Genomic DNA, 26735 nt, shown 5'->3' with positions numbered 1-26735 from the left:
CGGCAGTGCAGTCCAAGTTCTTCCACGTCATCAACCTTAATATTCTTCAGTTACTTTGTCTTTCTTTTGACTTTTCCCTGAACATGTGTCACTGTAAGTCACTCTGTTATTAGGGTTGTTATTACTCATGGAAAATTGATGAATTATTATCGTTATTATTATTATTATTGTTATTATCATTATTATTATTATTACTATTATTTGTATTGTTATTATTATCATTATTACTATTATTGTTATTGTTATTATTATTATTACTATTATTGTTGTTATTGTTACTATTATAATCATTAATAATAACATAATAATTATTAATATTAATGTTATTACTACTATTAATAATAATAATAATAATAATAATAATAATAGCATTATCATTATAGTAATAATAATGTTAATAATGCTAATAATTATTATTAGTAATATTATCATTATTATCATTGTTTTTATCATTATTATTATTATAATAATGTAAACTTATAATATTATAATATAAAATTGTTTCCTGGTTCTTCTCCTCCCTCTCGTCCTTTCTCTAACCCCTTCTCTGTCTCTCATTTTTCCTTTCACCCAAACCGGTCAAGGCAGATGCTGCACATGTCTGAGTCTGGTTCTGGTTCTGGTTCTGAGTCTGGTTCTGCACATGTCTGAGTCTGGTTCTGGTTCTGCACATGTCTGAGTCTGGTTCTGGTTCTGAGTCTGGTTCTGCACATGTCTGAGTCTGGTTCTGGTTCTGAGTCTGGTTCTGCACATGTCTGAGTCTGGTTCTGATTTCTTCTCTTTTTCTCTCCACTGAGACTTGAGATTATGAATGTTGGGAGTTGTTTTACAAATAAAACTGAGAACAAACACGCAGGGAGAACGTGTGAACTCTGCAAATCTGTGCTAATCTGTGCTAAAATTGTCATAAAGTGTATGAAGCAGATGAGAAAAGAATGTGTTTACTTTCACATGAAGACATTTTCACACCTGGAATCAAGACAACAGTCAATGTAACTTTTAATATTGACTTCATGAGTGTGACTTTATTAAAGTGTCCTCTGGGTGGCGCTGTAGAGCTGATCACATTAGCTGCTGGACTCTGACCTGTGGACACTGAGCCTCCGGCGCGTGTCATCGGTGCAGCGCTCCAGGATCAGCTGTGGACTGGGCCGAGGAGGAATGACCGGAAACGTCTCAGGAATGTTGTCTGAAATATCAAAACAAAGTCTTTTCTTTCTTTTGTTTTTATCTGAAACATAAAAAGTCAACGACATTTCTTTCTTTTCTTCTTCTTATTCTTCTTCTTCTTTACCCTCGTTCTTCTTCTTCTCAGAATTCTTCAGCTGCAGGAAACGACGACTGTTCCTGCGGTAAGAATCCTGACTGAGGCGCCGGCGAGTCCTGCTGTGGACGCTTTTCACGTTTCTGATGGTGGATCTGACGGGTGAGGCGGGTGAGACAGTGAGACAGGGCTCGTGGCTTGTGATCCCTATCACACTGTTTGGTTGCTTTTTTCTCTGATAGTTGTAGGAAATGTTAACATGTAACTGACCTTTTACATCCATTTACATACACATATATATATATATATGTGTGTATACACATATATATATTTATGTATATGTATGTATATATGTATACATTTGACATTTGACCTTCGAGGTGGCAGCTTCTGTCCGTGTGGGTTTGTCCGTCCTGTCCTGAGTTTGTCTCTGTGTCCGTCCTTCTGTAGAAACATGGAGGGAAAATATCCTGTCTCGTCTCCTTTTCTGTTCAAAATGAGACAAAATGAAAGTTTGTTCAAGTTTAAACTGAATGAATAACTGCTGTTAAAGCAGCATGAAAAACTGTAAATGTAATTTCGTCTGCCGTCACCAGGGGGTGCTGATTTTGACATGGAATATTTTCAAATAGATTTGTAGGCAGCTGCCTCCCTCATGTGGCGAAAAAAAGGTACTGCATGAAAATGAATGAGGAACCACTCAGTTGAGTGAATCCTTTGCAGTGTTGCCATGGCAACACCGTTGAATGATTTGTTATCATATTCAGCACGCATCATCTACCATGTGTTTCATTAATTTTGAGTATGATACGATGAACTCTGTAAAAGTTATAAGCGAAATTGTGAATTTGTTGTATTTTCTGTTACCACGAGAAGGCGCTGTTTTCGAAATTTACAGTTTTTGCATAGGCATCTTCAGCAAGGGCCCATCATGGATCGTCACAAGATCTGACCTTCCATCGCAAAGTTATAAGAGTTTGTTGTGTGTTGCGAAGAATTGTGATTTTCGGCAACTTTGCCACCCTTTTTCTAGTACGCCATGATACTTATTAAAAAGATTTTGATACCTTTGGATCCTAAACTTGTCCACAGTGACCTCACCAAGTTTGAAGGTGATCCCATGAAAGTTGTAGGACAAGTTTCTTCAAATACCATTGGTGCGAAATGGCCAAAATCGGCAAAAAATTTACTTTCAATCCAAGATGGCGGCTTTCCTGTTTGTTTTAGAGCATAGGCTGCGCTGACTTTTTTGACCGCCCCGACATAAGGAACGCGTGTACCAAGTTTCGTGCATGTACATTAAACGTGCTACTCAGGAGGGCAAGTTTTAGGGGATATAAGAGTTTTGCCTTTTGTTGTGAAAAATATGAATGAACGCCAACTTTGGCGCCCCCTATCTCGTACACCACGCGACATTTTGACAAAATTTTAATAACTTTAGATCCTCAACTTGTTCACAGTGACCTTACCAAGTTTAAAGGTGATCGCACAAAAACTCTAGGACTAGTTCATTCAAATACCAGGCGTCATAGTGTCTGCTGTCACCAGGGGGCGCTGTTTTTAAAAGTGAATATTTTCACATAGGTGTCTTCAGGGCCAGACTATCATCAATCCTAGCAAGTTTGGTTCGGATTGGACTCGGATTCGCAAAGTTGTAGCAGTTTGTTTTTTTGTCACAAATATCTGACTTTGCAGTGTTGCCATGGCAACACCGTTGAACGATTTGTTATCATATAAAGCATGCATCATCTACCATGTGTTTTGAATGTTTTCACTAATTTTGATTCACTATTTCAATCCAAGATGGCGGCTTTCCTGTTCATTTTAGAGCTTCGGCTACGCTGACTTTTTTGACTGTCCCGACCTAAGGAACGCGTGTACCAAGTTTCATGCATGTACATTAAACGTGCTCCTCAGGCCCACAATATTTAGGGGGTGGAGCAGTTATTTGCCCCGCCCACTTTCATTTTTTTAACGCACATTCCCTGAAATACTAATAAACCTAAATTTACACCAGGTCTGATGCTGTTGCAAAAATTGGTGAGTTTTGGGGCATGTTCAGGGCCTCAAAAACGCAATTTACTTTGGTGAAGAAGAAGAAGAGGAAGAATAATCTTTACGATTACAATAGGGTTCTTGCAACAGAGTTGCTCGAACCCTAATATAAAGAAACGTTCTGTAACATAAGTCATAATAATAAGTTACAAACTACTTTGTTAAAATAATAAAAACCAAAGAGCTTCTATATGTAACAATGAAAGTTATGAAATGATAATGAATGAATTTCTAGATGTTGGACGTCACCTGACGACCCACCAGCCGTCCAGCAGTTTATGAATGACCTGGACTCTTTGACCGGCGTCCAGAGAAATCTCATCGTCCTGCTCGGCTCTGTAACCGTCCACCGTGATGAAGAGTTCTCCTGCAGACAGACAGCGTCGTCATGGGCAACCAGTTAAAAACATCAAACATCAACGTTAACAACGTCTCACCTTCATAGTTTGGTTCTGCATCCTCCGTCTCCTCCGGTTGATCCAGAGGCTCCAGGTACGAAGCAGGAACCCAACCTCGTTTAGCGTCGCACTGACAGAACCACCACCCTGAAGAGCACAAGTCACACATTTGTTTGACACAAAGACTTCTGACTTCACCAACACTGTTCTAACAACGCTGTTCTAACATCACTGTTCTAACAACGCTGTTCTAACAACACTGTTCTCACAACACTGTTCTAACAACAGTGTTCTAACAACACTGTTCTCACAACACTGTTCTAACATCGCTGTTCTAACAACGCTGTTCTAACATCACTGTTCTAACATAACTGTTCTAACAACGCTGTTCTAACAACACTGTTCTAACATCACTGTTGTAACAACACTGTTCTAACAACGCTATTCTAACATCACTGTTGTAACAACACTGTTCTCACATCACTGTCCTAACAACGCTGTTCTAACAACGCTGTTCTAACAACGCTGTTCTAACATCGCTGTTCTAACAACACTGTTCTCACAACACTGTTCTAACAACACTGTTCTCACAACACTGTTCTAACATCACTGTTCTCACAACACTGTTCTCACAACACTGTTCTAACAACACTGTTCTCACAACACTGTTCTAACATCACTGTTCTAGCACTGTTCTCACAACACTGTTCTAACAACACTTTTCTAACATCACTGTTCTCACAACACTGTTCTAACAACACTTTTCTAACATCACTGTTCTAACAACACTGTTTTAACAACACTTTTCTAACATCACTGTTCTAACAACGCTGTTTTAACAACACTTTCCTAACAACGCTGTTCTAACAACGCTGTTCTAACAACACTGTTCTAACATCACTGTTCTAACAACACTGTTCTAACATCACTGTTCTAACATCACTGTTCTAACACTGTTCTCACAACACTGTTCTAACAACACTTTTCTAACATCACTGTTCTAACAACGCTGTTTTAACAACACTTTTCTAACATCACTGTTCTAACAACGCTGTTTTAACAACACTTTCCTAACAACGCTGTTCTAACAACGCTGTTCTAACAACACTGTTCTAACATCACTGTTCTAACAACACTGTTCTAACATCACTGTTCTAACATCACTGTTCTAACACTGTTCTCACAACACTGTTCTAACAACACTTTTCTAACATCACTGTTCTAACAACGCTGTTTTAACAACACTTTTCTAACATCACTGTTCTAACAACACTGTTCTAACATCACTGTTCTAACATCACTGTTCTAACACTGTTCTCACAACACTGTTCTAACAACACTTTTCTAACATCACTGTTCTAACACTGTTCTAACAACACTTTTCTAACATCACTGTTCTAACACTGTTCTCACAACACTGTTCTAACATCACTGTTCTAACATCACTGTTCTAACAACACTGTTCTAACATCGCTGTTCTAACATCACTGTGCTAACAACACTGTTCTAACATCACTGTTCTAACAACACTGTTCTAACATCACTGTTCTAACAACGCTGTTCTAACAACACTGTTCTAACATCACTGTTCTAACAACACTGTTCTCACAACACAGTTCTCACTTCTCTTCTCACCGTTCTGATTTTTCTCCACGATTTCCACCAGGTCTCCGACTCTGAGTTCAATCTCATGTTTGGACGTCTTTGCAAAGTCTGCGATGACTCGATATGTGTCAAGGATGATTGGGCCAGAAATCTCTGAGAGACTCAAAACATCTTTAAATTTAAAACATCCTTAAAAACACCTTTAAATTAAAAACATCTTTAAATTAAAAAAATCTTTAAAAACATCTTTAAAAACAAAGACATGTTTTATTGACACTCACCAGACGCTGATTCTGTGGAAACAACGAAGATTTCACTGCTTTTCAGTCTGAGGAGAAAAATTATGGTTTTCACTGTGTCACTGATGTGTCTGTGTGTGTTTGTGTCTGTGTGTGTGTTTGTGTCTGTGTGTCACTGATGTGTCTGTGTGTGTTTGTGTCTGTGTGTCACTAAAGTGTCTGTGTGTGTGTGTGTGTCACTGACGTGTCTGTGTGTGTGTGTCTGTGGTGTCTGTGTGTCACTGACATGTCTGTGTGTGTCTGTGTGTCACTGACATGTCTGTGTGTGTCTGTGTGTCACTAAAGTGTCTGTGTCACTGACGTGTCTGTGTGTGTGTGTGTGTCACTAAAGTGTCTGTGTGTGTGTGTGTGAGTGACTGACGTGTCTGTGTGTCACTGACGTGTCTCTGTGTGTGTGTGTGTGTCTGTGTGTGACTGACGTGTCTGTGTGTCATTGACGTCTGTGTGTGTGTGTCTGTGTGTTACTGACGTGTCTATGTGTGTGTCTGTGTGTGTCTGTGCATGTGTGTATGTGTCTGTGTGTCACTGACGTGTCTGTGTGTGTGTGTGTCACTGACGTGTCTGTGTGTGTCTGTGCATGTGTGTGTCTGTGTGTCACTGACGTGTCGTTGTGTGTGTGTGTGTTTGTGTGTGTCACTGACGTGTCTGTGTGTGTGTGTGTCACTGACGTGTATGTGTGTGTGTGTGTGTGTGTCTGTGTGTCACTGACGTGTCTGTGTGTGTGTGTCACTGACGTGTCTGTGTGTGTCTGTGTGTGTGTGTGTCACTGACGTGTTGGCAGCAGGTGGTTTCTCATCCTCTGGTTGAACTCTGAAGAAGTCGCTCAGTTGTGTGCAGCGTGAAATGTGCGGTGGCAGATGAATGACTGAGTGAAAATAATCCACCAAAGTGCTCTGACGAGTTTCTGTGGACTTTTGTGAGTCGAGCCACCGCGGTGCTGATGACAGTAACACAAACGTGTTCATATTTTATATTAATATAAGTAATCAAATACAAAATCTATGAATATTTAATCACAATAATATTATTATTACTATTATCTGCCATGAAAGTAAAGCAGATGTTTGTCAGTTCCTCATTTTCAGATGAAAAGAAATGTTCACTTGTTATGAAACAGCCACACACTTTCCTCACAACAACTTCCTGCGTTTAGTTTGAGTTACAACAGAAAAGCAGAAGTGTTGCTCAAACACAGGTGCTTCCTGTTTGTGTCTCTACCTGGTAACGAAGGAACGATTCTGTCTCTCTTCTCGATGCGTCCAGACTCGATGGGAAACATCTCCTTCACTGATTTCTGTTGCACAAAATACAGACAAAAGTACAAAAAGTAAGAAACTATTTCATATCAGAATAATAAATTCATCATGATCAGTGATTGTGTTCAGGAAATGAACGTGTGAACTCACATGTAGCGTGTGGATCTCAGGATACGTCCTGTAGATGAGTTTCTCTGAGAGGTCGCTCCATTTCACCATCATCATGTAAACCTGAGCACACACACACACACACACACACACACACACACACACCTCTGTGATCCTTTACATGAACACAATCTCAATCTCACAAACAAACAAACAATGTTTTCACTCTCACATAATGCTTCGTCGGGAAGTCGCGTTTCTCGAAGCCAAGAAGTTCCACATGTCTGACGTAGATCTCTTCCATGCTGAGATTAGACTGAGATTAGACTGAGATTAGACCAAGATTAGACTGAGATCAGAAGACTGACCGGTTTATATACTGTGTGTGTGTGTGTGTGTGTGTGTACTGTAACCACACCAAGAGTTCCTTCCTCTTTACATGTTTTAAAAATCCTTAAACGTACACACACGTACACACACGTACACAGACGTACACACACGTACACACACACACAGCGTGAAGAAACTGTTTCCTGTTTCATTTTTCTTTTCTTCTTTTATTTGCATCAAACATCAAACTGACATGAAAGAAAAAACAATTTTCTTACTTTATGAATCCATTGTTTATAAAACTTTTTGCTCAATAGCTTTCAGACCATGTGGCCTAAAGACTTCAAATCAGTGCAGAAACATAGTGTTAGACTGCCTAGTCAGGACACACCTCTTTATATTCCATTTAAATACCTCATATATTTTTTTGTAATTTTAATAATGTAAATATTAGCATTTTAGCTCAATAGCTTCCAGGCCATGTGACCTTAAGACATTAAATCAGTGCAGAAACATAGTACTAGCCTGCCTAGTCAGGACACGCCTCTTTTTATTCCATTTAAATATCTCCCATATTTTTTATAGTGTTTTTTCATGTGAATATTAGCATTTTAGCTCAATAGCTTCCAGGTCATGTGACCTAAATAGTTTTGGCCGATTTTACAATCCCAGAGTAAAAGTAAAGCTTTGTTTATGATACTGGCAAAGTGCTCTCTGTAGCCACGGCGAGCCCTCTCCATCATCGCTAACCGTGTCCGAGAGCCACTCTGTAGCCCGACGTGTGTCTCCAAAAAATGTTATCATCCGTCGAGGCAACTGAGACCAATGGAGACCACGGTGCTGTCATTGGTCAGTTAACGACTCATTCACGCAGCCCCTAGAGTTCTGGCGGTGAATTGCAATACCATACTGAAAACCCTGTCAAAGCGTCTGTATGGTCACAGTTGGATACTAATAATAATAATAATAATAATAATAATAATAATAATAATAATACATTTTATTTGGAGGCGCCTCTCTGGGTACTCGAGGACACCGTACAATACATAAATAAATAATAACACTTTGAGAATGCGCTCAGCGAACTGAAAACACTGGGAAATTATAGGTTTAGTAAAAACTAAATCATTTGACAGATAAAATATAAGTAATGATTTGAACCCAAAATAAAATGAGATTCCGACCTTTAGTGCAAACACTCCACACGATGTAGTGTCTGGTTGTGTGGGGTGAGCGAGTGTTGAGCAGGACCATCTTATAATTTTGCCTCCCCTGCGTCTCATGAAGGCTCTAAATAACAGATATGTATGACTTTATGTTTATGTAAATAATAAAAGAAAACTGTAAAGATTCCTGTTCATTTACCTCGTCACTCCTCGACAGTGCTTCATTTTTTTGTCAAGGAAGACGCAAGTGTTTCGGGATGGTTTGATGACCCATTGGTCAATAAGGGAAAACACCTTTATAAATTCAATTAATACAAGTTATTTTAATTAAATGCCAAATGGATAAGTTACAATAACCATCATGCTTTTTAACTCACCAACAACATCCAGTGCCCACTCTCATTTAAAATCCCAGTTAAAATAAAAATAAGCCACAAATAATATGTGTAACATCGTCTTGAAAGAATAAAAGCAACACTTGAAAAGTGAAAGGACATATGGTTTGTGAGTCACCGCTGTGTTCGTCCCTGTTAGGCCCGAGGTACCGACTCTGGGGTTCGTCCCTGTTAGGCCCGAGGTACCGACTCTGGGGTTCGTCCCTGTTAGGCCCGAGGTACCGACTCTGGGGTTTGTCCCTGTTAGGCCCGAGGTACCGACTCTGGGGTTCGTCCCTGTTAGGCCCGAGGTACCGACTCTGGGGTTCGTCCCTGTTAGGCCGAGGTACCGACTCTGGGGTTCGTCCCTGTTAGGCCCGAGGTACCGACTCTGGGGTTCGTCCCCGTTAGGCCCGAGGTACCGACTCTGGGGTTCGTCCCTGTTAGGCCGAGGTACCGACTCTGGGGTTCGTACCTGGGGCAATGGTGTGAAAGTGGTTGGAGTTCTATGCTCGGGAGCGCGGCCGAGTCTGCGGGCGAAGTCGCCAGATACTGGTTGCTTTGCCGAGTCTGCGGTAGTTACGTGCATAAATACCCGCCGCAACTAGCGCCTGAAGACTAGGTGGGAGCTTAGTTAGTCTTTGGTTAGGCAGTTAGAGAGACAGGGCTGCAGTGACGACACAGCTGAGTTTGTAGTACTGTGTTTTTTTCGTGAATCAAAGTAGCGGCTATTTTCTGTGCGGGTTGAGCTGCGAGGCTGAGCAATGACGAGTGTAGAAGAGTTTCTGAAAGCGCCGTCAGAAGAGCTGCTGGATCACTGCTCACGTGAGCAACTGTTGCGTATTGCAGAGTTGGAAGTCGGTGATAAACGGATGAAGGAAAACATTAAAAATATCCTTACGGCTAACTTGGTTGATTTCGGCATTTTTAAAGCAGAGACGCACGTAGAAGTTCCTGTGGCCGGATCGTCTGGGTGTAATGATGGAAGTCTGACGTTTGAGCAGCGGAAGCAACTGTTGTTGTTGCAGACGGAGATGGAGAAGCGTGCATTGGAGAAACTGAGGAGTGAGGCAGAAATTAAATCTTAAATATTAGAGCTGTCAATGAGTTGAACTCATGCTACATGTGTATGTAACACTCAAACCTGGCGTAATAGAGGTTTTTTACAGCAGATATTTCTTTAAATGAAATAGTAGGACAAACACAGGATTTATCAGTAACATGAATGAAGGTTCCACTCCAGTATTAACAGACCTGTAGAGGATGGTTTTGTTTTTTTTAAACAAACAAAAATCTGCATACATATTTTCTGGATGTGTTCCACTAAAGTGTAATAGAAATAATGATCCTCTGTTGTCGTTACAGCATTGCTCAAACAACAACATCTAATGGTGGCCTAAGACTTCTGCACAGTACTGTAGTTGTTTGAACCTTTTTAGATTATGTTGAACAGCAAAGACATTTCCCATAGACACTAACTGAGGTTTGATTTTTGTCTGTGCAAAAATAGTCTCTCCTTTCCTTTTGGAGCCGTTCAATAATAATCATCCTTCCTTTAAGGGTAGGTTTCCTTGCTCCTTCTCCCAGTTGAGTCAGTTTCAGCATTAACACATTGCTCTTCATTCATTTATAACAAGTGCGCATTGACGCTTTAACCGAGTAGCACAGAGTTGAAATATTATCCATAAATGCCTAAGTGATCACAATGAAGAAAGTCTTACATGAGAAACGTCGGCTGCCGTATCAGCGACACAAGCATCTGTACCGATGAGTGTAATAACCGGACATCCAGGTGTTAGTCGGTGCCCATAAATGTTTCATTCCTTTCGGGGGGGGGGGGGGGGTCGATGATGGAGATGCTGCGACCCGAGATGTTGTCCAGAAGAAGTTCCAAGAAGTTCCAAGAAGCTCTAAGAAGTTCCAAGAAGTTCCAAGAAGTTCCAAGAAGTTCCAAGAAGCTCCCAAAAGCTCCAAGAAGCTCCAAGGAGCTCCAAGAAGCTCCCAAAAGCTCCAAGAAGCTCCACCAGTGAAGATCTGACAAATAAACAGATGTGGCTCCTGCACACACATTACTGCCCATCTCTGGGCCTTATCTTGCTATAGCAGTTACTACTGGTGGAGAAGAGGAGTGCGCCATGCGTGTGTAATAAATGTCCTAACATAGTCTTACCTTGCACATCAAAGGTGTTGGCCTAGGTTTTCTCGTTTCTGGAATATCCATCTGGATATGTCCCTTTTGTATTAAGTATGTTGTTGTACACACATTGGTTAAATTCAAGGTGTGTACCCATGTGACTTCACATGATTTTTTTGTTGTTGATTATTTTAGATTGTATACTGTACATGCTTTCACCTTATGGTTGTACATTATAATTATTTCACTAGTATCTGACAGGCTACTGCGACTGCCCTGAACGTTTCCCTTGACAACGCAATTGTCTCTATATTGTTGGAAGCACTCATTTAATTACTGTGACGTGGAAAACTCCTGCATTCTTTTCTGCATTAATTTCCTAATCTTCATAAAATCATTAAAACTGAGATATTGAAATATAACTTTATTCTAGTCCTGATCATGTCTACCTGCCTAAATGCAATGACTTACTGCCATGTGATTGGCTCATTCAATCAGTGTGTTCAGAAACAGAAAATGTGTACCTAATAAATTGGCGGATGTGTGTTTTCAGCAGCGTCCAGCAGTGACTTATGCTTTCAGACTGGTGACATCTGAAGTGACTCTAATGCTGCCATAAACATCAATATATTTGTGATTGTTTCTCCTGAAGAGCAGGATTGCTGCGCACACATGCACACATTTTTTTACAATATTTATTACCTTAAATGAATTGCCTTAAACTATTAACCTTTTACAATCTCTATGTAATTCTTATGTATTTACAAACCCTTTCAACCATATATCTGTACAATAAATCAATTGACTTTCACTTCACATAACAATTAACTTAAACCTTGAAATCAATGTGCTAAACATGGCTTTACTGAAGTGCAATAGCACCCTCTAGTGGGTGAAAAAGTTATCATTACACAAAGCAGAACCGCGGAACCACCAGGCTCCCCAGTCACGACACGTACCGCCGCCGCAGCGCACGGCACCGGAACCGCAGCGCGAAACGCACAGCAGCCGCGGAACCAGCGTCTCAGCAGACGCCATCCCTGCCGTGAAAACGCGGAAACACACTAAACTACAAACAACTAACACAGAAGAGCAACAATGACCAAGCAATACACAAACAATTAGAAAAAAAGAAAAAATATATTTAGGTCTATATATTTATTAAATACAACGGCAATTATTTAATTACCGATGACAAGGACGTAGACAAATAGACCATAACATCTTATATATATATGTATATATATCTTGTTATTTGACCCAGAGGACCCCCAGAACAATGCAACGTTTGTGGAATGTTTTAAATAAAGTTATGGTTAAAAAAAGTCAGTCACAGCACATGTTTTCAATAATAAGCCCCGCCCCAAACATTTCAAGCTTTCACACCTGATTGGCTGACCATTGTGCCAATATTTAAACTCCTGTGTTGACAGCCGCACCAGAGGGACAGATCACAGATGTAAGTTTGACGTTACTTTGTTTCCTTGTTTCTTCACTGACATCAGTCTTCTTCTCATCTCTTGTCTTTAATGAAACGATCACAGTCACCTGTTTGTGTCTCACTCTCTGTTTGCAGCATCAACGCAAACCTGCTACAAAACCCGGACTGGTATTCATGGACGGACTGAACTGGATTCGGTTTGCTGGTGTGAGTACAACAGAAAGTCATCACAACCAAACAGAAACAAACACACTTAACACTTAATTGTAAGTGTACAATCAAACTTTAACACTTTTTTTTTATCATATGACATTTAAACTAATATTTAAATAAACATTTAGTTTGGAATGAGTATCAAGTAAAACCTGAAGTGGAGCTCCACTGAATATTATTATTATTATTATTATTATTATTGTTGTTACTAAGTGATGACGAAAAAAACCCAGGTTAGTATTTTGTAACCTAAGAAAACCAATGTGATGTAAGTAATTATTGAAAAGGCTATTTATTAATTTAAATAATTAATGACACTGAAGTCATTATTTAATGGTGTATTTATTAATATAAATCATCTAAAAAGGCTTGGGTTTCTAGTAACTAACTGGTGCTAACTAACTCAGCAGCCAGGAGTCACACTGTGAGTGGCTAATTGGAAGAATCAGTAGAGGAGAGGAAAGTAGAGGAAACCAGGTGCATGTACAGTGAATTTGGTCAATATTGCTTCTTGCAATAAAGAGTTACAGGGTGCTGTCACATTTCGGCAGGGCCTGCCGAGAAGTGACTGCACCCTGTAACTCTGGATTGTTAGGGCTTACATTCTCTATCTTTTCAGCATTAGCAGTCGAGGAAAACAGGTGCATGTACAATGAATTTGGTCAGTATCGCTCCTTCAAACAACGACTTATAGGGTGTACCCTGTATACAGTATTATATCTACCAGTAGACCTACGCTCACTACCTCTTAACCGATGCGCGTTCCCGTCGGAGGCAGTCATTTTTCGGCAAGGTTCAATGTGTTGTGCCTTCAGATGGTGTTCTGCACACTTTGGTTGCGCTGATTTGAGTTCCTTTTGCTTTCTTAGCATGGCCTTTCTGCTGATCGTTGACCTCAACATGGCATCACTGTATATTTTCTGTTTGTCACACCGTGGTTGTGCAAGCAGTTTGTAAAAATACTACCAGTAACCATGCCACATTAAAAGCTCCTTGAATCACCTTTCTTCCTAATGCTGATAGTCTGTTTGAACTTGATTTGGGCGTCCTGATCATGTCTACCTGCCTAAATGCAATGACTTACTGCCATGTGATTGGCTCCTTCAATCAGTGTGTTCATAAACAGAAAATGTGTACCTAATAAATTGGCAGATGTGTGTTTAAATCCAACCAGGAAGGAATATAGAAAGCAGTTTATAGTAGACATGTAGTTTTTCCTCTGCAGCTATAGGTGGGTGGAGTTTGCACTGCAGCTTCTGTGGCGATTGTTTTGTTCACCGTTGTTGGAGACCATTATGGCTACATTGTTGAAATGAAAGAAACACACTCAGTGCAAACATAGCCACAATCTGGAAATATAAAATGAGGTCACCCTGTGACGCTGCCGACACCGAGGCTCATTTCAGCACCGTGGACAGCGCTATGAAATCACGGCACACATTGACAAATAAACTCATGAGTACAGTCCTCACAGTTTAAGTGAGGACACGCACCGCCGCCGCAGCGCCAAACGCACAGCAGCCGCGGAACCAGCGTCTCAGCAGACGCCATCCCTGCCGTGAAAACGCGGAAACACACTAAACTACAAACAACGCCACATTTCACAAATAATACATGCAACATGTTTACCTTTTTATTGACAGTGCTTCTATTTGACTATTGCATCGCAAGTAGTGATGATGACATCATGTTTTCTTTTTTAAGTTGAATGATTTGTCTGAATACACTGAAAACACTGAACATGTGTTTGTTCCCGAGCCACTCCATATCCACACTCCGGCGCACCGCTGCCGCTGAACCACCAGGCTCCTCAGTTGCGACACGTACCGCAGCCACAGCACACGGCACCGGAACCGCAGCCGCGGAGCGCACAGCAGCCGCGGAGCGCACAGCAGCCGCGGAGCCCGCGCAAACCGAGATACATTCAAGATACATTCTCAACATTAACTTCATAAAAAAAGTGCGGTGCGCCCGGCCCCGCCTCGGCCCGGCGCGTGTCGGTCTTCACTTAAGCCGCGCGGCGTGGCGCAGCGCACAGGCGCACCCTCCATATCCGCACAACGGCGCGACGCGCACCGCGCACCGCAGCCGCTGAACCACCAGGCTCCTCAGTTGCGACACGTACCGCAGCCACAGCACACGGCACCGAGATCCCACCTCGGCCCGGCGTGTGTCGGTCCTCACTTAAGCCGCGCGGCGGGGCACACAGTCAGCGCAAACACGACACGTACCGCCACCGCAGCGCCAAACGCACAGCAGCCGCGGAATCAGCGTCTCAGCAGACGCCATCCCTGCCGTGAAAACGCGGAAACACACTAAACTACAAACAACGCCACATTTCACAAATAATACATGCAACATGTTTACCTTTTTATTGACAGTGCTTCTATTTGACTATTGCATCGCAAGTAGTGATGATGACATCATGTTTTCTTTTTTAAGTTGAATGATTTGTCTGAATACACTGAAAACACTGAACATGTGTTTGTTCCCTTTTCAGGATGAGTTGGAAGCAACCCAAGAGGGGCAGTGGCCCTGGTGGCAGTAGTGAATGAAGATCAGGTTAGTTTACTGGCCTCAGTACAGTCCTCACAGTTTAAGTGAGGACACGCACCGCGGCCGCGGAACCACAAGGCTCCCCAGTTACGACAGGTACCGCCGCCGCAGCGCACGGCACCGGAACCGCAGCCGCGGAGCGCACGGAGCGCACAGCAGCCACGGAGCCCGCGCAAACCGAGATACATTCAAGATACATTCTCAACATTAACTTCATAAAAAAAGTGCGGTGCGCCCGGCCCCGCCTCGGCCCGGCGCGTGTCGGTCTTCACTTAAGCCGCGCGGCGTGGCGCAGCGCACAGGCGCACCCTCCATATCCGCACAACGGCGCGACGCGCACCGCAGCCGCTGAACCACCAGGCTCCTCAGTTGCCACACGTACCGCAGCCACAGCACACGGCACCGAGATCCCACCTCGGCCCGGCGCGTGTCGGTCCTCACTTAAGCCGCGCGGCGGGGCACACAGTCAGCGCAAACACGACACGTACCGCCGCCGCAGCGCCAAACGCACAGCAGCCGCGGAACCAGCGTCTCAGCAGACGCCATCCCTGCCGTGAAAACGCGGAAACACACTAAACTACAAACAACGCCACATTTCACAAATAATACATGCAACATGTTTACCTTTTTATTGACAGTGCTTCTATTTGACTATTGCATCGCAAGTAGTGATGATGACATCATGTTTTCTTTTTTAAGTTGAATGATTTGTCTGAATACACTGAAAACACTGAACATGTGTTTGTTCCCGAGCCACTCCATATCCACACTCCGGCGCACCGCTGCCGCTGAACCACCAGGTTCCTCAGTTGCGACACGTACCGCAGCCACAGCACACGGCACCGAGATCCCACCTCGGCCCGGCGCGTGTCGGTCCTCACTTAAGCCGCGCGGCGGGGCACACAGTCAGCGCAAACACGACACGTACCGCCACCGCAGCGCCAAACGCACAGCAGCCGCGGAATCAGCGTCTCAGCAGACGCCATCCCTGCCGTGAAAACGCGGAAACACACTAAACTACAAACAACGCCACATTTCACAAATAATACATGCAACATGTTTACCTTTTTATTGACAGTGCTTCTATTTGACTATTGCATCGCAAGTAGTGATGATGACATCATGTTTCCTTTTTTTAAGTTGAATGATTTGTCTGAATACACTGAAAACACTGAACATGTGTTTGTTCCCTTTTCAGGATGAGTTGGAAGCAACCCAAGAGGGGCAGTGGCCCTGGTGGCAGTAGTGAATGAAGATCAGGTTAGTTTACTGGCCTGAGTACAGTCCTCACAGTTTAAGTGAGGACACGCACCGCGGCCGCGGAACCACAAGGCTCCCCAGTTACGAGAGGTACCGCCGCCGCAGCGCACGGCACCGGAACCGCAGCCGCGGAGCGCACGGAGCGCACAGCAGCCACGGAGCCCGCGCAAACCGAGATACATTCAAGATACATTCTCAACATTAACTTCATAAAAAAAGTGCGGTGCGCCCGGCCCCGCCTCGGCCCGGCGCGTGTCGGTCTTCACTTAAGCCGCGCGGCGTGGCGCAGCGCACAGGCGCACCCTCCATATCCGCACAACGGCGCGACGCGCACCGCAGCCGCTGAACCACCAGGCTCCTCAGTTGCCACACGTACCGCAGCCACAGCACACGGCACCGAGATCCCACCTCGGCCCGGCGCGTGTCGGTCCTCACTTAAGCCGCGCGGCGGGGCACACAGTCAGCGCAAACACGACACGTACCGCCGCCGCAGCGCCAAACGCACAGCAGCCGCGGAACCAGCGTCTCAGCAGACGCCATCCCTGCCGTGAAAACGCGGAAACACACTAAACTACAAACAACGCCACATTTCACAAATAATACATGCAACATGTTTACCTTTTTATTGACAGTGCTTCTATTTGACTATTGCATCGCAAGTAGTGATGATGACATCATGTTTTCTTTTTTAAGTTGAATGATTTGTCTGAATACACTGAAAACACTGAACATGTGTTTGTTCCCGAGCCACTCCATATCCACACTCCGGCGCACCGCTGCCGCTGAACCACCAGGCTCCTCAGTTGCGATACGTACCGCAGCCACAGCACACGGCACCGAGATCCCACCTCGGCCCGGCGCGTGTCGGTCCTCACTTAAGCCGCGCGGCGGGGCACACAGTCAGCGCAAACACGACACGTACCGCCACCGCAGCGCCAAACGCACAGCAGCCGCGGAATCAGCGTCTCAGCAGACGCCATCCCTGCCGTGAAAACGCGGAAACACACTAAACTACAAACAACGCCACATTTCACAAATAATACATGCAACATGTTTACCTTTTTATTGACAGTGCTTCTATTTGACTATTGCATCGCAAGTAGTGATGATGACATCATGTTTCCTTTTTTTAAGTTGAATGATTTGTCTGAATACACTGAAAACACTGAACATGTGTTTGTTCCCTTTTCAGGATGAGTTGGAAGCAACCCAAGAGGGGCAGTGGCCCTGGTGGCAGTAGTGAATGAAGATCAGGTTAGTTTACTGGCCTGAGTACAGTCCTCACAGTTTAAGTGAGGACACGCACCGCGGCCGCGGAACCACAAGGCTCCCCAGTTACGAGAGGTACCGCCGCCGCAGCGCACGGCACCGGAACCGCAGCCGCGGAGCGCACGGAGCGCACAGCAGCCACGGAGCCCGCGCAAACCGAGATACATTCAAGATACATTCTCAACATTAACTTCATAAAAAAAGTGCGGTGCGCCCGGCCCCGCCTCGGCCCGGCGCGTGTCGGTCTTCACTTAAGCCGCGCGGCGTGGCGCAGCGCACAGGCGCACCCTCCATATCCGCACAACGGCGCGACGCGCACCGCAGCCGCTGAACCACCAGGCTCCTCAGTTGCCACACGTACCGCAGCCACAGCACACGGCACCGAGATCCCACCTCGGCCCGGCGCGTGTCGGTCCTCACTTAAGCCGCGCGGCGGGGCACACAGTCAGCGCAAACACGACACGTACCGCCGCCGCAGCGCCAAACGCACAGCAGCCGCGGAACCAGCGTCTCAGCAGACGCCATCCCTGCCGTGAAAACGCGGAAACACACTAAACTACAAACAACGCCACATTTCACAAATAATACATGCAACATGTTTACCTTTTTATTGACAGTGCTTCTATTTGACTATTGCATCGCAAGTAGTGATGATGACATCATGTTTTCTTTTTTAAGTTGAATGATTTGTCTGAATACACTGAAAACACTGAACATGTGTTTGTTCCCTTTTCAGGATGAGTTGGAAGCAACCCAAGAGGGGCAGTGGCCCTGGTGGCAGTAGTGAATGAAGATCAGGTTCCTGCAGGAGTTCCCTTTGAAACTCACCATGTGTCTCTGGTCCTCACAATCAGGTTGTAATGGCTCACACACTGATCTACGCTCTCCATTTGAAGTTGTCAGAAGTAGAATGTAATAATTTGATTTAGTAGAAAGAAAAGAGTCAATTCAACTTAAGTATTAACATTTGTATAAAGAAGATCATTTCAGTTCAGATAAATCCGTTTCACATAAGTGTCACATACTTAGTAGTTTTCATTAACTGAATGGAATTAGTACAATGCACTTTACCCAAGTTACTTTAACAACAAATACTTGAGTTACTTGTACTCAAATCAAATACTTTTGTATGCTTAAATTGTTTGAGTTAATAAACTTAATTGGTTTCCTAAATGGTTAAAGTTGAAGTAACTCATTCCCCGCAGACAAGATACATTCTCAACATTAACTTCATAAAACCAGAGACCATTATGGCTACATTGTTGAAATGAAAGAAACACACTCAGTGCAAACATAGCCACAATCTGGAAATATAAAATGAGGTGGCCCCGTGACCCTGCCGACACCGAGGCTCATTTCATCACCGTGGACAGCGCTATGAAATCACGGCACACATTGACAAATGAACTCATGTGCATGCTCAAGCTACAATACAATTTCAAATGCATTCTTTTCTTTTTTTCTTTAGATACAAGGAAGTGCGGTGCGCCCGGCCCCGCCAGGATCCCACCTCAGCCCGGCGCGTGTCGGTCTTCACTTAAGCCGCGCGGCGTGGCGCGGCACACAGGCGCACACTCCATATCCACACTCCGGCTCAACGCGCACCGCAGCCACTGAACCACCAGGCTCCTCAGTCACAGCGCACATGTTTTCAATAATAAGCCCCGCCCCAAACATTTCAAGCTTTCACACCTTATTGGCTGACCATTGTGCCAATATTTAAACTCCTGTGTTGACAGCCGCACCAGAGGGACAGATCACAGATGTAAGTTTGACGTTACTTTGTTTCCTTGTTTATTCACTGACATCAGTCTTCTTCTCATCTCTTGTCTTTAATGAAACGATCACAGTCACCTGTTTGTGTCTCACTCTCTGTTTGCAGCATCAACGCAAACCTGCTACAAAACCCGGACTGGTATTCATGGTCGGACTGGACTGGATTCGGTTTGCTGGTGTGAGTACAACAGAAACTCATCACAACCAAACAGAAACAAACACACTTAACACTTAATTGTAAGTGTACACTCAAACTTTAACACTTTTTTTTATCATATGACATTTAAACTAATATTTAAATAAACATTTAGTTTGGAATGAGTATCAAGTAAAACCTGAAGTGGAGCTCCACTGAATATTATTATTATTATTATTATTATTATTATTATTATTATTATTATTATTGTTACTAAGTGATGACGAAAAAAACCCAGGTCAGTATTTTGTAACCTAAGAAAACCAATGTGATGTAAGTAATTATTGAAAAGGCTATTTATTAATTTAAATAATTAATGACACATAAGTCGTTATTTAATGGTGTATTTATTAATATAAATCATCTAAAAAGGCTTGGGTTTCTAGTAACTAACTGGTGCTAACTAACTCAGCAGCCAGGAGTCACACTGTGAGTGGCTAATTGGAAGAATCAGTAGAGGAGAGGAAAGTAGAGGAAACCAGGTGCATGTACAGTGAATTTGGTCAATATTGCTTCTTGCAATAAAGAGTTACAGGGTGCTGTCACATTTCGGCAGGGCCTGCCGAGAAGTGACTGCACCCTGTAACTCTGGATTGTTAGGGCTTACATTCTCTATCTTTTCAGCATTAGCAGTCGAGGAAAACAGGTGCATGTACAATGAATTTGGTCAGTATCGCTCCTTCAAACAACGACTTATAGGGTGTACCCTGTATACAGTATTATATCTACCAGTAGACCTACGCTCACTACCTCTTAACCGATGCGCGTTCCCGTCGGAGGCAGTCATTTTTCGGCAAGGTTCAATGTGTTGTGCCTTCAGATGGTGTTCTGCACACTTTGGTTGCGCTGATTTGAGTTCCTTTTGCTTTCTTAGCATGGCCTTTCTGCTGATCTTTGACCTCAACATGGCATCACTGGATATTTTCTGTTTGTCACACCGTGGTTGTGCAAGCAGTTTGTAAAAATACTACCAGTAACCATGCCACATTAAAAGCTCCTTGAATCACCTTTCTTCCTAATGCTGATAGTCTGTTTGAACTTGATTTGGGCGTCCTGATCATGTCTACCTGCCTAAATGCAATGACTTACTGGCTCCTTCAATCAGTGTGTTCATAAACAGAAAATGTGTACCTAATAAATTGGCAGATGTGTGTTTAAATCCAACCAGGAAGGAATATAGAAAGCAGTTTATAGTAGACATGTAGTTTTTCCTCTGCAGCTATAGGTGGGTGGAGTTTGCACTGCAGCTTCTGTGGCGTTTGTTTTGTTCACCGTTGTTGGAGACCATTATGGCTACATTGTTGAAATTAAAGAAACACACTCAGTGCAAACATAGCCACAATCTGGAAATATAAAATGAGGTCACCCTGTGACGCTGCCGACACCGAGGCTCATTTCAGCACCGTGGACAGCGCTATGAAATCACGGCACACATTGACAAATAAACTCATGAGTACAGTCCTCACAGTTTAAGTGAGGACACGCACCGCGGCCGCGGAACCACCAGGCTCCCCAGTTACGACAGGTACCGCCGCCGCAGCGCACGGCACCGGAACCGCAGCCGCGGAGCGCACAGCAGCCGCGGAGCCCGCGCAAACCGAGATACATTCAAGATACATTCTCAACATTAACTTCATAAAAAAAGTGCGGTGCGCCCGGCCCCGCCTCGGCCCGGCGCGTGTCGGTCTTCACTTAAGCCGCGCGGCGTGCCGCGGCACAGAGGCGCACCCTCCATATCCGCACAACGGCGCGACGCGCACCGCAGCCGCTGAACCACCAGGCTCCTCAGTTGCGACACGTACCGCAGCCACAGCACACGGCACCGAGATCCCACCTCGGCCCGGCGCGTGTCGGTCCTCACTTAAGCCGCGCGGCGGGGCACACAGTCAGCGCAAACACGACACGTACCGCCGCCGCAGCGCCAAACGCACAGCAGCCGCGGAACCAGCGTCTCAGCAGACGCCATCCCTGCCGTGAAAACGCGGAAACACACTAAACTACAAACAACGCCACATTTCACAAATAATACATGCAACATGTTTACCTTTTTATTGACAGTGCTTCTATTTGACTATTGCATCGCAAGTAGTGATGATGACATCATGTTTTCTTTTTTAAGTTGAATGATTTGTCTGAATACACTGAAAACACTGAACATGTGTTTGTTCCCGAGCCACTCCATATCCACACTCCGGCGCACCGCTGCCGCTGAACCACCAGGCTCCTCAGTTGCGACACGTACCGCAGCCACAGCACACGGCACCGAGATCCCACCTCGGCCCGGCGCGTGTCGGTCCTCACTTAAGCCGCGCGGCGGGGCACACAGTCAGCGCAAACACGACACGTACCGCCACCGCAGCGCCAAACGCACAGCAGCCGCGGAATCAGCGTCTCAGCAGACGCCATCCCTGCCGTGAAAACGCGGAAACACACTAAACTACAAACAACGCCACATTTCACAAATAATACATGCAACATGTTTACCTTTTTATTGACAATGCTTCTATTTGACTATTGCATCGCAAGTAGTGATGATGACATCATGTTTTCTTTTTTAAGTTGAATGATTTGTCTGAATACACTGAAAACACTGAACATGTGTTTGTTCCCGAGCCACTCCATATCCACACTCCGGCGCACCGCTGCCGCTGAACCACCAGGCTCCTCAGTTGCGACACGTACCGCAGCCACAGCACACGGCACCGAGATCCCACCTCGGCCCGGCGCGTGTCGGTCCTCACTTAAGCCGCGCGGCGGGGCACACAGTCAGCGCAAACACGACACGTACCGCCACCGCAGCGCCAAACGCACAGCAGCCGCGGAATCAGCGTCTCAGCAGACGCCATCCCTGCCGTGAAAACGCGGAAACACACTAAACTACAAACAACGCCACATTTCACAAATAATACATGCAACATGTTTACCTTTTTATTGACAGTGCTTCTATTTGACTATTGCATCGCAAGTAGTGATGATGACATCATGTTTTCTTTTTTAAGTTGAATGATTTGTCTGAATACACTGAAAACACTGAACATGTGTTTGTTCCCTTTTCAGGATGAGTTGGAAGCAACCCAAGAGGGGCAGTGGCCCTGGTGGCAGTAGTGAATGAAGATCAGGTTCCTGCAGGAGTTCCCTTTGAAACTCACCATGTGTCTCTGGTCCTCACAATCAGGTTGTAATGGCTCACACACTGATCTACGCTCTCCATTTGAAGTTGTCAGAAGTAGAATGTAATAATTTGATTTAGTAGAAAGAAAAGAGTCAATTCAACTTAAGTATTAACATTTGTATAAAGAAGATCATTTCAGTTCAGATAAATCCGTTTCACATAAGTGTCACATACTTAGTAGTTTTCATTAACTGAATGGAATTAGTACAATGCACTTTACCCAAGTTACTTTAACAACAAATACTTGAGTTACTTGTACTCAAATCAAATACTTTTGTATGCTTAAATTGTTTGAGTTAATAAACTTAATTGGTTTCCTAAATGGTTAAAGTTGAAGTAACTCATTCCCCGCAGACAAGATACATTCTCAACATTAACTTCATAAAACCAGAGACCATTATGGCTACATTGTTGAAATGAAAGAAACACACTCAGTGCAAACATAGCCACAATCTGGAAATATAAAATGAGGTGGCCCCGTGACCCTGCCGACACCGAGGCTCATTTCATCACCGTGGACAGCGCTATGAAATCACGGCACACATTGACAAATGAACTCATGTGCATGCTCAAGCTACAATACAATTTCAAATGCATTCTTTTCTTTTTTTCTTTAGATACAAGGAAGTGCGGTGCGCCCGGCCCCGCCAGGATCCCACCTCAGCCCGGCGCGTGTCGGTCTTAACTTAAGCCGCGCGGCGTGGCGCGGCACACAGGCGCACACTCCATATCCACACTCCGGCTCAACGCGCACCGCAGCCACTGAACCACCAGGCTCCTCAGTCACAGCGCACATGTTTTCAATAATAAGCCCCGCCCCAAACATTTCAAGCTTTCACACCTGATTGGCTGACCATTGTGCCAATATTTAAACTCCTGTGTTGACAGCCGCACCAGAGGGACAGATCACAGATGTAAGTTTGACGTTACTTTGTTTCCTTGTTTCTTCACTGACATCAGTCTTCTTCTCATCTCTTGTCTTTAATGAAACGATCACAGTCACCTGTTTGTGTCTCACTCTCTGTTTGCAGCATCAACGCAAACCTGCTACAAAACCCGGACTGGTATTCATGGACGGACTGAACTGGATTCGGTTTGCTGGTGTGAGTACAACAGAAACTCATCACAACCAAACAGAAACAAACACACTTAACACTTAATTGTAAGTGTACACTCAAACTTTAACACTTTTTTTTTATCATATGACATTTAAACTAATATTTAAATAAACATTTAGTTTGGAATGAGTATCAAGTAAAACCTGAAGTGGAGCTCCACTGAATATTATTCTTATTATTATTATTATTATTATTATTATTATTATTATTGTTGTTACTAAGTGATGACGAAAAAAACCCAGGTTAGTATTTTGTAACCTAAGAAAACCAATGTGATGTAAGTAATTATTGAAAAGGCTATTTATTAATTTAAATAATTAATGACACTGAAGTCATTATTTAATGGTGTATTTATTAATATAAATCATCTAAAAAGGCTTGGGTTTCTAGTAACTAACTGGTGCTAACTAACTCAGCAGCCAGGAGTCACACTGTGAGTGGCTAATTGGAAGAATCAGTAGAGGAGAGGAAAGTAGAGGAAACCAGGTGCATGTACAGTGAATTTGGTCAATATTGCTTCTTGCAATAAAGAGTTACAGGGTGCTGTCACATTTCGGCAGGGCCTGCCGAGAAGTGACTGCACCCTGTAACTCTGGATTGTTCGGGCTTACATTCTCTATCTTTTCAGCATTAGCAGTCGAGGAAAACAGGTGCATGTACAATGAATTTGGTCAGTATCGCTCCTTCAAACAACGACTTATAGGGTGTACCCTGTATACAGAATTATATCTACCAGTAGACCTACGCTCACTACCTCTTAACCGATGCGCGTTCCCGTCGGAGGCAGTCATTTTTCGGCAAGGTTCAATGTGTTGTGCCTTCAGATGGTGTTCTGCACACTTTGGTTGCGCTGATTTGAGTTCCTTTTGCTTTCTTAGCATGGCCTTTCTGCTGATCTTTGACCTCAACATGGCATCACTGGATATTTTCTGTTTGTCACACCGTGGTTGTGCAAGCAGTTTGTAAAAATACTACCAGTAACCATGCCACATTAAAAGCTCCTTGAATCACCTTTCTTCCTAATGCTGATAGTCTGTTTGAACTTGATTTGGGCGTCCTGATCATGTCTACCTGCCTAAATGCAATGACTTACTGCCATGTGATTGGCTCCTTCAATCAGTGTGTTCATAAACAGAAAATGTGTACCTAATAAATTGGCAGATGTGTGTTTAAATCCAACCAGGAAGGAATATAGAAAGCAGTTTATAGTAGACATGTAGTTTTTCCTCTGCAGCTATAGGTGGGTGGAGTTTGCACTGCAGCTTCTGTGGCGTTTGTTTTGTTCACCGTTGTTGGAGACCATTATGGCTACATTGTTGAAATTAAAGAAACACACTCAGTGCAAACATAGCCACAATCTGGAAATATAAAATGAGGTCACCCTGTGACGCTGCCGACACCGAGGCTCATTTCAGCACCGTGGACAGCGCTATGAAATCACGGCACACATTGACAAATAAACTCATGAGTACAGTCCTCACAGTTTAAGTGAGGACACGCACCGCGGCCGCGGAACCACCAGGCTCCCCAGTTACGACAGGTACCGCCGCCGCAGCGCACGGCACCGGAACCGCAGCCGCGGAGCGCACAGCAGCCGCGGAGCCCGCGCAAACCGAGATACATTCAAGATACATTCTCAACATTAACTTCATAAAAAAAGTGCGGTGCGCCCGGCCCCGCCTCGGCCCGGCGCGTGTCGGTCTTCACTTAAGCCGCGCGGCGTGCCGCGGCACAGAGGCGCACCCTCCATATCCGCACAACGGCGCGACGCGCACCGCAGCCGCTGAACCACCAGGCTCCTCAGTTGCGACACGTACCGCAGCCACAGCACACGGCACCGAGATCCCACCTCGGCCCGGCGCGTGTCGGTCCTCACTTAAGCCGCGCGGCGGGGCACACAGTCAGCGCAAACACGACACGTACCGCCGCCGCAGCGCCAAACGCACAGCAGCCGCGGAACCAGCGTCTCAGCAGACGCCATCCCTGCCGTGAAAACGCGGAAACACACTAAACTACAAACAACGCCACATTTCACAAATAATACATGCAACATGTTTACCTTTTTATTGACAGTGCTTCTATTTGACTATTGCATCGCAAGTAGTGATGATGACATCATGTTTTCTTTTTTAAGTTGAATGATTTGTCTGAATACACTGAAAACACTGAACATGTGTTTGTTCCCGAGCCACTCCATATCCACACTCCGGCGCACCGCTGCCGCTGAACCACCAGGCTCCTCAGTTGCGACACGTACCGCAGCCACAGCACACGGCACCGAGATCCCACCTCGGCCCGGCGCGTGTCGGTCCTCACTTAAGCCGCGCGGCGGGGCACACAGTCAGCGCAAACACGACACGTACCGCCACCGCAGCGCCAAACGCACAGCAGCCGCGGAATCAGCGTCTCAGCAGACGCCATCCCTGCCGTGAAAACGCGGAAACACACTAAACTACAAACAACGCCACATTTCACAAATAATACATGCAACATGTTTACCTTTTTATTGACAATGCTTCTATTTGACTATTGCATCGCAAGTAGTGATGATGACATCATGTTTTCTTTTTTAAGTTGAATGATTTGTCTGAATACACTGAAAACACTGAACATGTGTTTGTTCCCGAGCCACTCCATATCCACACTCCGGCGCACCGCTGCCGCTGAACCACCAGGCTCCTCAGTTGCGACACGTACCGCAGCCACAGCACACGGCACCGAGATCCCACCTCGGCCCGGCGCGTG

At 44.5% G+C, this 26735-nt stretch overlaps 1 protein-coding gene across 1 annotated transcript; it reads right to left on the bottom strand.

Annotated features, from left to right (window-relative positions):
- Positions 1 to 993: 993 nt before the first annotated feature.
- On the bottom strand, positions 994 to 7398 carry ncf1 (neutrophil cytosolic factor 1). Its single transcript, XM_058622074.1, has 11 exons — positions 7218 to 7398; positions 7028 to 7108; positions 6840 to 6915; positions 6393 to 6558; positions 5604 to 5650; positions 5353 to 5493; positions 3757 to 3864; positions 3569 to 3686; positions 1638 to 1751; positions 1295 to 1419; positions 994 to 1189 (listed from the first exon to the last, which is right to left on the bottom strand). Exons 1-11 carry the CDS (start codon positions 7287 to 7289, stop codon positions 1068 to 1070), a joined length of 1170 nt encoding a protein of 389 aa, XP_058478057.1. The 5' UTR covers positions 7290 to 7398; the 3' UTR covers positions 994 to 1067.
- Positions 7399 to 26735: the final 19337 nt, after the last annotated feature.

This window comes from Solea solea, assembly GCF_958295425.1.
Source record: "Solea solea chromosome 4 unlocalized genomic scaffold, fSolSol10.1 SUPER_4_unloc_14, whole genome shotgun sequence".
Classification (NCBI taxonomy): Eukaryota; Metazoa; Chordata; class Actinopteri; order Pleuronectiformes; family Soleidae; genus Solea; species Solea solea.
Note: the sequence above shows the minus strand (reverse complement) of the source record. Positions and strands in the feature narration are given on the sequence as shown.